The sequence below is a fragment of the Lynx canadensis genome, chromosome C1 (assembly GCF_007474595.2).
Source record: "Lynx canadensis isolate LIC74 chromosome C1, mLynCan4.pri.v2, whole genome shotgun sequence".
Lineage (NCBI taxonomy): Eukaryota > Metazoa > Chordata > Mammalia > Carnivora > Felidae > Lynx > Lynx canadensis.
The window spans coordinates 207,671,648-207,686,140 of NC_044310.1; the positions used below are offsets into that span (position 1 = coordinate 207,671,648).

The 14,493-nt window shown below is 43.0% G+C and overlaps 1 protein-coding gene across 1 annotated transcript in view; it reads right to left on the reverse strand.

The window, feature by feature from the left end:
• Nucleotides 1–14,493, reverse strand: part of DOCK10 (dedicator of cytokinesis 10) — a 269,566-nt gene that overhangs the window by 47,092 nt on the left and 207,981 nt on the right. The window contains 3 exon segments of the mRNA XM_030325753.1: nucleotides 169–252; nucleotides 4,630–4,776; nucleotides 11,307–11,378. Of these exon segments, the coding sequence (XP_030181613.1) occupies nucleotides 169–252; nucleotides 4,630–4,776; nucleotides 11,307–11,378 (303 nt within the window).

Consider the following 14,493-nt stretch of genomic DNA (forward strand, 5'->3'; position numbering starts at 1 on the left):
CTACTCAGACGAACTGTTTTAAAAGGCTGCCTCTCACTGGGATAGACATTATTTTTTGATGTGGAGAATGCACAGGCTAAGGTTTTAGGCAGCCAGACACAGAAACTAGTTTATTTATTTATAACGCAATGGTTTTAGAAAGCAATCCCACCTGCACTTGGTTCTTACCTTAAGATCACCAGAGGAGAACATGCTGATGTAATTGTTAACCATCTTAAATACAAAGCCCCGGTCCATAAATGTGAAACAGCGCTAAAAAATATAAAATTGTAAATTCAGATATTTTTACTTCAAAGATCGTTAAAGATTTTAGAAAAGATGAATAAATATATTGCAAGTAAAATGATATTAGCTAAATGTGTTGTGTAATAAATGTTTAAAAAAACTCGACAGCATATTTAGGCATTCACCCATGTATGGCAACTAATTAAAACACTAGATAGAGCGCGCACACCAGAAAGTTACAAACCCTTCTTTGTCAACTTTATTTGAACAACACTTAGAGTTCTGCAGTGAAATATCATAGCCCTTTCCTTTCCTTTCTATACAGAAGGTTTTAGCTTTTTACTTGTCTATTCTTTAATCACTTAGTTCCATTTTGTTACCGTGTTTTAGTAATCTGACTCTGGGGTTTGTAGGGCGAAGGAAGATCCTTTGCCAGTACAGCACTGGGTATGGAATAGGGGGTGGCAGCGATGGGTCAGGAAAGCCTTTTTATTTTTTTATATTTTTTTTAATGTTTATTTATTTTTGAGACAGAGAGAGAGACAGAGCATGAATGGGGGAGGGTAGAGAGAGGGAGACACAGAATCTGAAACGGGCTCCAGGCTCTGAGCTGTCAGCACAGAGCCCGATGCAGGACTCGAACCCACAAACTGTGAGATCGTGACCTGAGCTGGAGTCGGACGCTCAACCGACTGAGCCACCCAGGCGCCCCTCGCAGATGTTTCTTTAAATGTATTTTGCTACCAAACTTAAAACGGGCTTCTATATTAGATGATTTCCAAAGTTGGCTGAAATAAGCCGTTAGGCAGCCACGTGGGTAAAGAGGCACGGCTGTCTGAGCAGGAAAATACAAATTACAAGGAACTTTCCCTTGCTCTCTCCTTGTATCAGGCGTGCATGAGAAGAGTACTTAGATGGGTTCGCTCAGGTACGGTGGAGTTGTGACCCAGATTGGCAGTAAAAAGAAAAATTACAAAAGCCACACAGGTATCCATGGACCCATTTGCATCCCATCTACTTTCAGGACGGAATACCCAGAGAATGTACAGGTCTTGGCTTAGTTGTTGCAAAATCTTACTTTCCCATGATATGATATATCATGGAGGAAGGCACATTGTCCCCTAGGACATTTTTAAAAAATGTTTATTTATGTATTTATTTATGTGTTTAATTTTCTTTTAACGTTTATTTATTTTTGAGAGAGAGAGAGAGAGAGAGTGAGTGCACAAGCAGGGGAGGGGCGGGGGGGGGGGACACAGAATCTGAAGCAGGCTCTGGGCCCCAGGCTGTCAGCACAGAGCCTGACAAGGGGCTCGTACTCACAGACCGTGACACCATGACCTGAGCCGAAGTCAGACGCTTAACTGACTGAGCCACCCAGGTGCCCCTCACCTAGGACATTTTTATATGCCCACACCAGACATACTGCTCTCTCCATTCTTGGAAAACAATTTTGACACAGCTACGGTGTTACAACTATTTTTCAATTGTGAAATCCCAATGCCAACTGATCCGCAGTATTTGATCGCTGCTGTAAAATTTATTTATTTATTTATTTATTTATTTTTAAAAAAAAATTTTTTTTTTTTTTCAACGTTTATTTATTTTTGGGACAGAGAGAGACAGAGCATGAACGGGGGAGGGGCTAGAGAGAGAGGGAGACACAGAATCGGAAACAGGCTCCAGGCTCGAGCCATCAGCCCGGAGCCTGACGCGGGGCTCGAACTCACGGACCGCGAGATCGTGACCTGGCTGAAGTCGGACGCTTAACCGACCTGCGCCACCCAGGCGCCCCTGCTGTAAAATTTAATAACCAAAGCAGAAGTCACTTGAAGCCCAAAGTGAGCAGAGCACTCTTATCAGATTTCCGGGAATATAAGAGATTAAGAAAAAATGTTTATTTATTTGTTTTGAGAGAGAGCGTGTTTGCACATGGGCGTGCAAGCACGTGGAGTAGGGGTGGAGAGAGAGGGAGAGAGAGAGTGCCAAACGGGCTGCAGGCTCACAACCTGCCGTGAGGTCCTGACCTGAGCTGAAATCAAGAGTCGGACCCTCTACCAACCGAGCCACCCAGGTGCCCCTATATGAGATTTACAATGCCAACAGCAGGAGCGGAGAAGCTGAAAGCTCAAAGTTCATCAGTTCATAGGCATTGTGCCAAATGACTACATTAATTTTACATTCAAAAAATCATTCTGTCTCCTTTTCCCTTTTTCTCTCCTAGTTCAAAAGATTTCATCTGATAATCTTCACAAAAAGTTAAAAAAAAAAGTCTTCTGTGTCAAGTAAATGCCATTAAAACTAAAACTTGAGGGGCACCTGGATGGCTCAGTCGGTCGAGCATCTGACTCTGGTTCAGGTCATGATGTCACGGTTCATGAGTTCGAGCCCCACGTCAGGCTCGGTGCAGACAGTGTAGAGCCTGCTTCGGATCTTCTGTTCCCCTCCCTCTGTCTGCCCCTGTCCCGCTCCCGCATGCACACACACATTCTCTCTCTGTCTCTCTGTCTCTCTCTCTCAAAAATAAACATTAACAAACAAACAAAAAAAAACACTACAATTTGAAAACAATGCTTGCAGAATGGACTTTTATAATGTACAACATATTCAACTCTTTTCACTTATAAACTTCACCTAGGTATTGCTTTCGATTTGCAGTCCATGTAATCTATGTATCTTACAGACCGTATTTGTTCATCTATTGTCAATCCTTGCTTTTAGCCCACACATTTCACAAAACTACTGGGACCACCGTTGGCTTCTACTCCATGCTGTCCTTTTCAATCTTCAACATTTTTTACTTGCTCCCAATTCTGACATTAGTTTATGTACAAGCAGCAACTTTTGGATGCATAAGCTCCAAGGAAAACATATTTATCCCAACAAGCACACAGCATTTAAGCCAAGGAAGATAGAGAAAGGGTCTTCCCCCTTTTAAAAGACTTGCTTAGCCATCATTCTTTGCAATTTAGGGAAGAATATTACAGATGTTTCTTCAACCTAATTTGCTTACAAATTGGACAATTTATCATTTTTTTCCAAATTTCCTCTTCTACCAAGCACTTCAAATAACCTACTAGCATAGTAATAAACTTTATTCCTGTACATCTTAAAATGTGGTATAAAACTATAGTAATTTTTTCTCGACCCTCTTCATCCCTAATCTTGACCATGTCTTTTTTTTTTTTTTTCTGAAAGCAAGTAAAAAGCGAAAATAAGAAGCAAAATATTGGAGAAAACAGTGAATGTGAGATGAGACCAACTACAGTGTATAGTTTGAAATGATGTTTAATATATTAAAAACAGATTTTACTGGATTAAAATTCACCAAAGATGATTTGGAATAATTTTATGGCCTCTTGGCTTTATATTGTTAGTATTTATTTATAAATTCTCACACTTATGCAGTATATTCTTGTATCATAAAGATACAAGAAAAGTGGCTTCATCAAGGATATAATAGTCAATAGTTGGGCAAAAGAAGGAATAGAAGAAAACATGTTTCTAGTTGAATGTATTATTTGTTAAATGATATACCATCCTTCTACATTAGCTTTGTTTTTTTTTTTCTTGACTAGCATTTTTGCCTTCTCAATTCAATCTGTAACCCAAAGAAATATAACTTTAGTACTATATACATGTGTATATATATACTGAGGTTAGAAAGTAGTTTCTCAATACTTAAATTGATCATTTTTAAAATGCGATTGATGCATAATATTTTCATCATGTATAAAAGAGCCTGGAGGTAATATAATAAAAATGCCAAATTACCCTAAGTTCCCAAAGCGGCTATTTGACATCATTACTAGAGCTACAGGCAATCCAGAACATTACTCCAAGGGCAGAAATGCCCAAGAAAATATTGCCATATTGCAGCTTTTCCTTTAAAAATCTCACTGAAAAAATATTTAGAAATACTATGATTTGACAATACTCAAATGGATACTTTTATTGAAGCTTGGTTTTTTCTTCTGTGACTCTAAATTGGAAAAAAATATTAATTTTTTTTTTTTTACTTTGAGAGAGAGAGAGGGAAACAGTGTGTGAGTTGGGGAGGAGGAAGAGGGAGAGAGAGAGAGAGAGAGAGAGAGAGAGAGAGAGAAAATCCCAAGCAGGCTTCAGGCTCAGTGTGGAGCCCAATGTGGGGCTCGATCCCACAATCCTGGGATCATGACCTGAGCTGAAATCAAGAACTGGATGTTCGAATGACTGAGCCACCCAGGCACCCCAAATCAAAACAAAATATTAAAAAGTAAGATGTATAGATAAAAGTATTCATCTAATAGTGCTAAGTTTTGACTCTTTTATCATAAATGGAGATGTGAGTTGATTAACATTTAGAATATCTTGCATTCACTATCATGAAGGCTTGTATGGGACTGTGAACTTTTTTAACTGTACCTTAAGAAATCTGGCAACGCTTTGATTTGCCCTTCTTGTCTCTTCAAGTGCATCTTTGTACTTCCAAATCACGTGATCGCATAGGACCATTACAAGATTGTCCAATTCATTCTGGTAAGATTCAGGAAATCTTTGAGTCCGAGAAAGCTGGGGAAAGAATGGATCATTTCTTTATAATGTGGCATGTGGAATCCTAAGCCTGGAAAAAAAGAAACTGAAAGACTTCCTTCATTTTGTATATATGAAACAAAAAGTCCTTTTGAAAACTTGAAAGCAATTACAAAATAGAAACCCTTTTAATTTCAAGATTATAATTTCCATCATTTTCCCTTAACGCTCCCTTCTATCTTGGCCAATGATGTTTTTCACTTTTTAAAATTTTTTTTCGTAAGTTTATTTATTTTGAAAGAGAGAGAGAGAGAGAGAGAGACAGAGAAAGAGAGAGAGAGAGAGAGAGAGAACACAAGCAGGGGAGGGTCAGCGAGAAGGAGAGACAGAATCCCAAGCAGGGTCTGCAACATTAGTGCAGAGCCTGACATGGGGCTTGAACTCAAAAATTGTGAGATCATGACCCAAACTGAGATCAAGAGTTGGACAGTTAACCCACTGCACCACTCAGGTTGGTCCTCACTTTTTCATTAAAAAGTAAATTATCTATTAATAGCAAACTATTCAAACAGTGTAGAAATGTAACATGTTCTATGACCTCTCACATCTTAATTCCCCCCCTTCCCTGTTAGAAAATAACTATAATAAATACTAATCTAGATTCCATTAACACTAGTTTCTATTTAATTCAAAATCATTATTTGATTTTTTAAGATGAGGTATCCCCCAATAAACAACTATAGAGATCAATGATGAGTAACCTGAATGAGTGCAGATACTGGTTTGAAATGTCCTCTAGTAAAGTCCCAGCTAGTCTTTTTCTGAAAACATATTTCAGCTTTATTGACGTGTAACTGACCATACCAAACTGTAAGATGTTTTAAAGTTGCACACTGGTGCTTTGATACACTATACCACATGTATATCGTGAAAGATTCCTTCCATATAGTTAACATATCCATCACTCCATCTTTATTATTTTTTGGTAGAACATTCAAGTTTTACTCTGTGAGCATATTTCAATCATACAACACACTGTTATTAGCTATAATCACCAGGTTTTACATCAGCCTCTCCACCTTTATTCATCTCGTAACTTCAAGTTTGTACAAGCTCATCCTAAGGTCACGGTCCCAGGATACGCCACAGCGGGTGCCAGTGGGACCTCCCAGTTAAGAGACTTGCCACCAGACATAAAATGACTTGGCTCTGAGATTAGATAACATTCATTGACCTAAACTCTGTGGGTTCCTAACGACTCTCCTCCGGTCCAGGAATCTTCTGCTCCTGTTGGACCTCCCGCACAGAAGGGGAAAGTTTCGAGCAGCTAAGTTTTCCCATCTAGCCGTACTTCATGAATTCACATAGCCCTTCGCACGAGACAGGCAAGATTGATTCATCTTTATAAGTTGACTTTAAAATTAGCCTCACATTTTCACCATAGATAGAAACACAAAATTTAGAGTTAGACTGAACTCTATATATTTCTAAAATTCTCAGCACCCAGCCTTCCATGTGACGAGATTAAAAACCAAGGAGGATGAAGTTATAGGAATCACATGGAACAAACAAGAGGTTCAACTGCCTTTTCCTTCCTCCTCCCTCCCTCCCTCCCTCCCTTCCTTCCTTCCTTCCTTCCTTCCTTCCTTCCTTCCTTCCTTCCTTCCTTCCTTCCTCCCTCCCTCCCTCCCTTCCTTTCTTCCTTCCTTATTCCTTCCTTCCTTCCTTCCTTCCTTCTTTCCTCCTTCCCTTTCTTCTTTCCTTCCTCCTTCCCTTTCCTTCCTTCCTTCCTTCCTTCCTTCCTTCCTTCCTTCCTCCCTCCCTCCCTCCCTTCCTTCCTCCTTCCTCCTTCCCTTCCTTCCTTCCTCCTCCCTTCCTCCTCCCTCCCTCCCTTCCCTCCCTCCCTTCCTTCCCCCTCCCTCCCTTCCTTTCCTTCCTTCCTTCCTTCCTTCCTTCCTTCCTTCCTTCCTTCCTTCCTCCTCCCTCCCTCCTTCCCTCCTCTTCTTATTCTTTCTCTTTCTAAGACCAAGTTCTTAAGTGCTTATGTGCACTGGATTATTTTTAAATCCATTTACCAGGACATGGCTATATAGATATTTCGGGATAGTATGGTTACCCTCTATGTATATTTAACGCTTACTGTGGAAATCAAATTGCATTAACAACAAATAAACATAAATTATTTAATCACGTGGGAAGTTTTTCATTCTGCTCCATATACCTTGGGAAATAAAGTAAACAATTCACCTACATGAAAACAACTTTCTTTTTAAATAATCAAAGCACATCTGTAGATTTCCTCTTTTTCCTTTTGTTAATCCTCTAAGAGGCTATTATACATCAGCACCAACATTTTCTTCACAGCACATGTGCTAACACCTTGGGCTTTGATATTCCCTTGGTTCTTCCCTCTTTTTGTCTACTTCTCTAACTCCTTGTGGCCTACTCCCACTCTTAACCCAAAGAAGTTCTGACAGGTAAATACATGAGTAGTGTTTTTAATTGTTCTCCAGAAGTATATCCCAAAGGCTCAATTGAAATGGGAGAGTGTCTGCACCAGGAATCATGGATTTCTGTCTCAGAATAGGGGGAGAAAAGAGGCAAAGGAATAGCACAGTCTGATCGTAATCCAAAGAGCCAGAACACATTGGAGAGTCTGGGCTATCTATCGTATGGCATATGTCACCAGGGGCAGGCATAGAATGCACGGGCTGAAGTTCAGGCTCTTGGCAATTTTTTAGGAAAAGGAGTGGGAAACAAAAGGTCAGCCAGTACCATGAACCTCTTGCTACTAGAGATCAGTGCAGAGAAGGCATCCATAAGTTCCTAGTGAACAGGAACTCACCTTTGTCAAGACCACATGTGGAGGTGCTGTCTGCCTCTCAGGGCACCAAACCAGATGCCTCTCCTGACTTCCTCAAATCTCCCACACTCCGTGATGACAAAAACTGTCTTAATGGTGGGGGAAGCCATTCATTTCACAATTAAAAAAAAAAGAAAGAAAGAAAGACAACACAAAAAGTGTAAGAGGTGTGCATTGTGGATGCTTTTGAATGAAATGATGGTATCAGGTCTGTGATGAATGGAGATGGTTAGAAAACTCAAAGGTGATGCAGGGCGCCTGGGTGGCTCAGCTGGTTAAAGATCCGACTTCAGCTCAGATCATGATCTCACAGCTCATGAGTTCGGGCCTCATGCCGGGCTCTGTGCTGACAGCTCAGAGCCTGGAGCCTGCTTCAGATCCTGTGTGTGTGTGTGTGTGTGTGTGTGTGTGTGTGTGTGTGTCTGCATCCCTCCCCTGCTCATGCTCTGTCTGTGTCTCTCAAAAATAAATAAACATTTAAAAAAATTAAAAAAAAGAGAACTTGAAGGTGATGGGCCCTTGAGAGGACACTGGAGGGTGGGGTAGCCCCTGAAGGTGACAATGAAAAAGAAACCTGAATCAGCGAAGATAAACGGTTAGACACGAGGGCATCGTCCATGATGAGTTCCTTTATTTTTAACTGTTCATAAGGGCATCTGTGACCTATCTGAGCAGATAAATACTGGTAGGAATGAAAGGGTTTTAGTCTAATCCGTTCTTCTCACAGGTGAGAAAATATGCTCTGAGATGCTAAATGTCTTTTTTATCATCTACCCTGTTAGTGATGGGGCAAGGACTGGAGTGGTGAGGTTTCCTAACTCCCAACACAGCTCAGTAACAGAGACATATGAATAATTCTTATCTTTACATTAGATTTTCTCTTCCTTCCAGACAGGAGGTTTTCATCACTGGAAGAGGGAGAGCAGACACAGCTAAAACCAAATAGATGATCTAAGAGGTAAGTTGATGATCTAAGAGGTAATCGTCCAGAGACGATTAAGTGTCCAGCCAAGGCCGATCTGCTATGCTTAGGTCAAGCCATGGTTGGAGAGACCTGGAGTCTGGAAGCATGGATCTGGGTGGACGGCCCAAGGACAGGTGGCTACGCACACTTTCCTAAACCCTCAGCCTTGGTACAAGTGCCCTACTTCCCCCTATTTAGAGCTTGCATTTCTCCCAGGTGAAATGTCCTAGCGTAACCCAGCTATGAACTTGCTGGGCCTAATAAGGTATGAAAGAGAGTATACTCTAAGAAGCTGGAAGAGTTAGTTGGCATGTACCAAGCAAGAGCCACGGGAGTTCCTCTGGTCCCCAAGGGGGCCAGAAAGAAGAGTGAATAAGTTAAAATTCATTGACATTTTATCAGGACTTGAGTGAAGTGATACCTTTGGGTGGACCACTCATTGTTAGGATGGCTCTTAGCATCCTGGTGATGGCACATTCTAAGCAGCGTGAAAATGAGAATACTTGAGGTGTCCTGGCAGATGACAGAAGAAAGAATAAAGAGACAGAGGAAAATGGATATGTAAGAATGGACAGGTAGAGACCAGAAGATCCACTGGAGGATCAAGTTCTACAGGAATGTCCGCAAGTCACATCATTCACACCAAAGCCATCAAAAAGGTGGGACTGACATCTCTAAGAAGTTCAGTGGTCTCCCGTCTGCCGATGAGACAGGCAGTCACAGTGTTGACTCACTAACAGTCATGGCGATGATGGTCCCCCAAATAACAGAGGCCAGGAGATTGTACTTAACCTCCAGGAGCCAGAAGGCCGCAATTACGGTAACAGATAGGAAGGCTGGAGAGCAGCCAAGGGGGCTTGACCCTCAGGTAGTTGTAGAGCTAGTTAAAAATATTGGAGTCCCTCTGGGAAAAACAGTAACCAACGACGGCAATACTCAATCTACCAAAAAGGCAGCTTCTCATCTCAGAAGATGACAATGTTTGCTCCAAAAAATATTTGCGATTCCTTTCTCTGCCTCTAGACCTGAGTCAGTTTTCAGATCTGGTACACATTGATCGAAGGGGAGACAGGGTCTCTACAAAAAGCCCCCTGCAATACTGCAGTTAAGCATATACTTTAATGATTCTATCAGCCCTCTACAAAGGGCTCCACAGCCTTGGACTCAGGTGACTGCACTAGGGGGAGGGGAACACTCATGTATTTCAAGCACTATTTAATACAAGATCTGAGCTGATATTGGTATCTGAAGGCCAAAAGAATCATCACGCCCACCCTGTTACAGTGGGAACTTAAAAGGAATCAATAAAAGGGTCCAGGCTAAAATTCTGCTGAAGGGGCGCCTGGGTGGCGCAGTCGGTTAAGCGTCCGACTTCAGCCAGGTCACGATCTCGCGGTCCGTGAGTTCGAGCCCCGAGTCAGGCTCCGGGCTGATGGCTCAGAGCCTGGAGCCTGTTTCCGATGCTGTGTCTCCCTCTCTCTCTGCCCCTCCCCCGTTCATGCTCTGTCTCTCTCTGTCCCAAAAATAAATAAACATTGAAAAAAAAATTTTTAAAATTCTGCTAATGTGGATCCACTGGTTTCAAAGATCCACCTGACAGTCATTTATACATTTACCTGGTGCAAATGTATAATTGGTATTGACATAATTGGCATTTGGACCGACCTCACACTGGATGCTTGGCCCGTGGTAAAAGGCCAAGTGGAAACCCCCAACACTGCCCCTTCCTGACCAAGAGTGTAAACAAAGACAATATCACTATTCACCGCCAGCTCCACCCCAAGCAATATTCTGATTTATTCTCTTGGTGGCAGAGTGGGGGGCGGGGGGGTTACCTACTGTGAGAGTACAGAGAAATCTGTGTGGAAGTCAGGAGATCAATCCACTTGAGTGCTTCTTGGTCCTCTTACCCAATTATAACTATGAATGATCTGTGTAGAGTATGATGACCAGAGGCTGAGACCGCTCTGGACCAGTCTGAATGAGGGCTTGGGTCACACCACAGATAAGCCACCAAGACCTTCAGAGCTGCTGGCTGAGGGTGAGGGGAATCAAAGATGGACACGGAGAGGATGGAGATGATGAGAATCATGTGGCGCCCTGAGACATACTGCCATAACAGGAGCTTCCCTATGATCCCACTAGCCTCCCTCTTGTAAACTTCCTTTCAGGAAGCGAGGCCCATGGGAACGGCAGAAGGGCAGATTCAGGAGCATGTGCTATGCATGATACAAACCATGGACTATGGCAGCCATGGATGAGCACAGCTCAGATGTTCTTTCGAGACAAAATCTACCGGGAAGAACGCCAAGCGCTTATGCCAAGCCCATGGTCTCCCAAGGCTCTCCAAGTTCATAACTGAGCTTGCAGAGATACCACAAGCAGACCATCTGCCCCACGCAGGACTCTTCTAATGAACATTCTCTGCTCTCAGAATGCCCATTGGCCCAGCTAAAAACTTCTCACTGCCGAGCTCTTTCTGGCCAACCCTCTTTCCTTCCTTCTCCTTCCACAGGTGTCAGATCTTCCTGGTCTTGGTCTTCCTTCCTATCCTTTTGCACCTCTAATTCTGTCCTGGCATCTGCTTCTGAAGGACCTGTACTGACACACACAATCGTTTCTCCCACTTAAAAAGCAACAGACACAGATCGCTAAGGTTCACAAAGCAAATAAAAATGGAACTAACGAGGGCGTATTCATCAGCACAATTGTTGGACTGTGGTGCATTACCTATGTTCTTACCTGAATTTTATTTGTGTCAATCAAGTGCTGTGCCATTGATTTGAGGATAATTGCAAAGAAGAACCAAGAATGCTGTTAGGAAAAGAAAAGACAGCAAGAAATTTATTACGTGATAGTAAAATAACAATGATTTTGTCCTTTAAAACACGTAATGTTGTAAAGTCTTTATTTTAAAGTGTGTTCTTTGAAACAAAATGAATCAGAACAATAAAATATCTCCATTAGGTTAGGACGATCGTTATCAAAATTCCAGTGGTGAAAGTAAATGCCAGACATTTCAGCAGCTTAATCATCTTAAAGAATGAAACTAAAACAAGATACTGGTTTACTCGATGCGGCTGATTAGACAGCAATCTCATGAAATATTTATTCACGGAGTGTTCTATTTGTTTCAGTCACGCAAAACTAAACAAAACGTTTTATATTAAAATCTATCAACGTGGGCCTCTCCTTAGCATTTCCAGGGCCAGAGGCAAAAGTAAAGATGAAAGCCACATGGCTAAACATCTAAAAGTTTGAAGTCAAGCTAACAAAGTGTTAAATTAAGTGTGTTTGATTCCCCTAATTTCATGTCAAATAGAACTTCACGTCAACTTGGAGCGCTGGGCCAGAATGTGGGGGCACAGACAGAGCAGGTCCTTGGCCTAACCCCTCTTCTTGCCCATGGTTCTGTCCCATACCTGGACAGACCACCTGCCCACATGGGACTGTCAAGCCTGCATAAGAGACTGCTGTCCACGAACTCTCTCCCACTTCAAACTGCTCCCTTCGTAGGTCTACAGTTTCCCTCAGGCATCAAGATCTCCCCTCTGAAGGGTGGACTTAGGAAAGAGGCCCTCAGCAGGCCTAAGATTAAGCTGATAAGCCCTTAAGGTGGGAGGCTCCTGGGAATCCTTTTGGTCCAGAAGAGGAGGTAGGGGCTCCCAGTGGGCATTTCTCTTAGCTCCTCTCCCACCTCTTCCTCTGGGGAGGGGTGCAGCTGGAGAAGACCAAAACATGTCCTAGGATGAAGGTCCCCCTTTCTCGGGTCTAAGGGTCATACTTACCCCAGACACAAAAAGTGTATGTTGTATATGTACAGTTTAAAGACTATACCTCCCTGGTCCTTTTCCCCTTCCATTTTATCCACCACTGATAACAATTTTGAATTCTGTGCTAATTATTCCCTGGCTTTACTTCAAAGTTTTGCTACCAATAGTATACACTGAAGCACAATTTAGTTTTTGCCTGCCGCTGAACTCCACATAAACGGAATCATCCGGTGCGTATTGTCTGATGATTGCTTTCTTCATTCAAGAAATCCTGTCCTGAGGTCCATCTATGTTGACTCATTTAGCTGGAAGTCCATCACATACACAACCCCAATTTACTTCTCTGGTCTACCATCGAGGGGCACGTGAATTAGATCCACTTTAGGCTGGTACACACAACATTGCTAAGAGCTTCTGAGTCCACGGTCCTGACTCTAGACGTCTGACTGAGATGAGGGACAAAGGAGGTCTGTGTTCGAACAAGGCAGCTCTCGATTTACAAAGGGGTCGTTTCTTAGTAAACTTGATATTGGAAATGGAACTCATGTTGTCAGAAATAACAATACAAGGCACACTGTTACCATTCCCTTTCCCCATCGTGTCCAAAATGATATTTTTAACGATATGCCAAGTGTCTCTACATTTGCCTCTTAAGGCAGCTGAGGCCTATCAAGCTCCACCCCTTAGCAGTCTCGTCTGCCTCGGCTGTTTACCTTGAGGCCACCAGGACTAATGGAATTAGGCCTTTGGTCTCAGTTTCTGTCTGATAACAGAAGTCTCGCCTTCTTGCCCTCTATTCTCTGTAGGTACCACCTAGTCCTTTTTGCATTCTTACATCCCACTGCTTCTTGTCTCCCGACACACCTTCTGGAAGGCATGGCCCAACATCACCAAAATCTCCCGAAGACGTAATTTCTCCGAACATTCCCTTGACCTTGTCTTTTAACTGAGCGCGGACTCTCCCTACACAACCCTGCTTCTCTGGCAGGCACCTCTCCCCCCCACCCCACCCCGAGCACCCTGATACCACCCTCACTCCACCCCTGCTAGAGTGGATTCTCTCTTTACACAGCCATCAGGTCAGCTTGCATCACTCCCCTGCTCACAACCCTCTAAGGGCTCTCAAATTTGCCGAGCGGGAGCCAAAGCCCTTGCAGTAGCCCGAAAGGCCTTAGGCTACCTGCCAACCACTGCTCCCCACTCCCGCCCTCCTCCTTTCTTCTTCGCTGACTTGGCTCCAGCCACACTGGCCTCTCTGTCATCCTTCTGGCACACCAGGCAGGCTGCCGCCTTGCGATTTTATACAGGAGTCCCCTCTACCTTTACTGTTCTGCAAGCACCCACGTGGCCAGTTCCCCAACTTCCTTTGCACTTTTTGCTCAAGTATGACCTTCTCCATGAGTTCTAGCCTCACCAGTCTATTTGAACTGCCAAGCTCACTCTGTACCCCCAGAGTTCCCGATTCCCCTTACCTGCTGGATATTTTTTTTCCCCCATACCACTTCTCACCTTCTAACACACAATTTAATTATTTTGGTTCTGATGTCTGTAGTTGCTCATTTTCATCCCCCAGCAGAATGCAAGCTTCCCAAGGGCAGAGGTCTTTATTCTATCCTCTGATGTCTGCCGGATGCTAAGGCGGGTGCCTGTCCTGTGGGGGTGGGGCACTCGGAGCAGTTTTGTTGCGTAAACAGAATGAATATACTCACAAGACTAATTTAAACAAACTGCTTGGCCTAGAATAATTTGAGTTTAGGGAACTCATGTTGAGGTTTATTGATCCCACCTTCTCTTTCCAGCTACTTGCTGATCAATCATCCATCTGTCAAGTCATGATAGAAAATTAATTTAGCTGGGGACTAAATCCATGCTTCTATAATAATGTAGAGTTGTCTCTTTATAAGATTCTCGCCGTCTTTTCTTTTTGCTTTTTTAAAAAAGTTTATTTATTTATTTTGATACAGAGAGAGAGACAACATGAGCAGGGGAGGGGCACGGAGAGAGGGAGAGAGAGAGAATCCCAAGCAGGCTCTGAACTGCCAGCAGGACTTAAACTCATGAACTGCGAGATGACGACCTGAGCCAAAACCAAGAGTTGGGTGTTCAACTGACTGAGCTACCCAGGCGCCCCACGCCACCTCTGCTTTATGTACCAC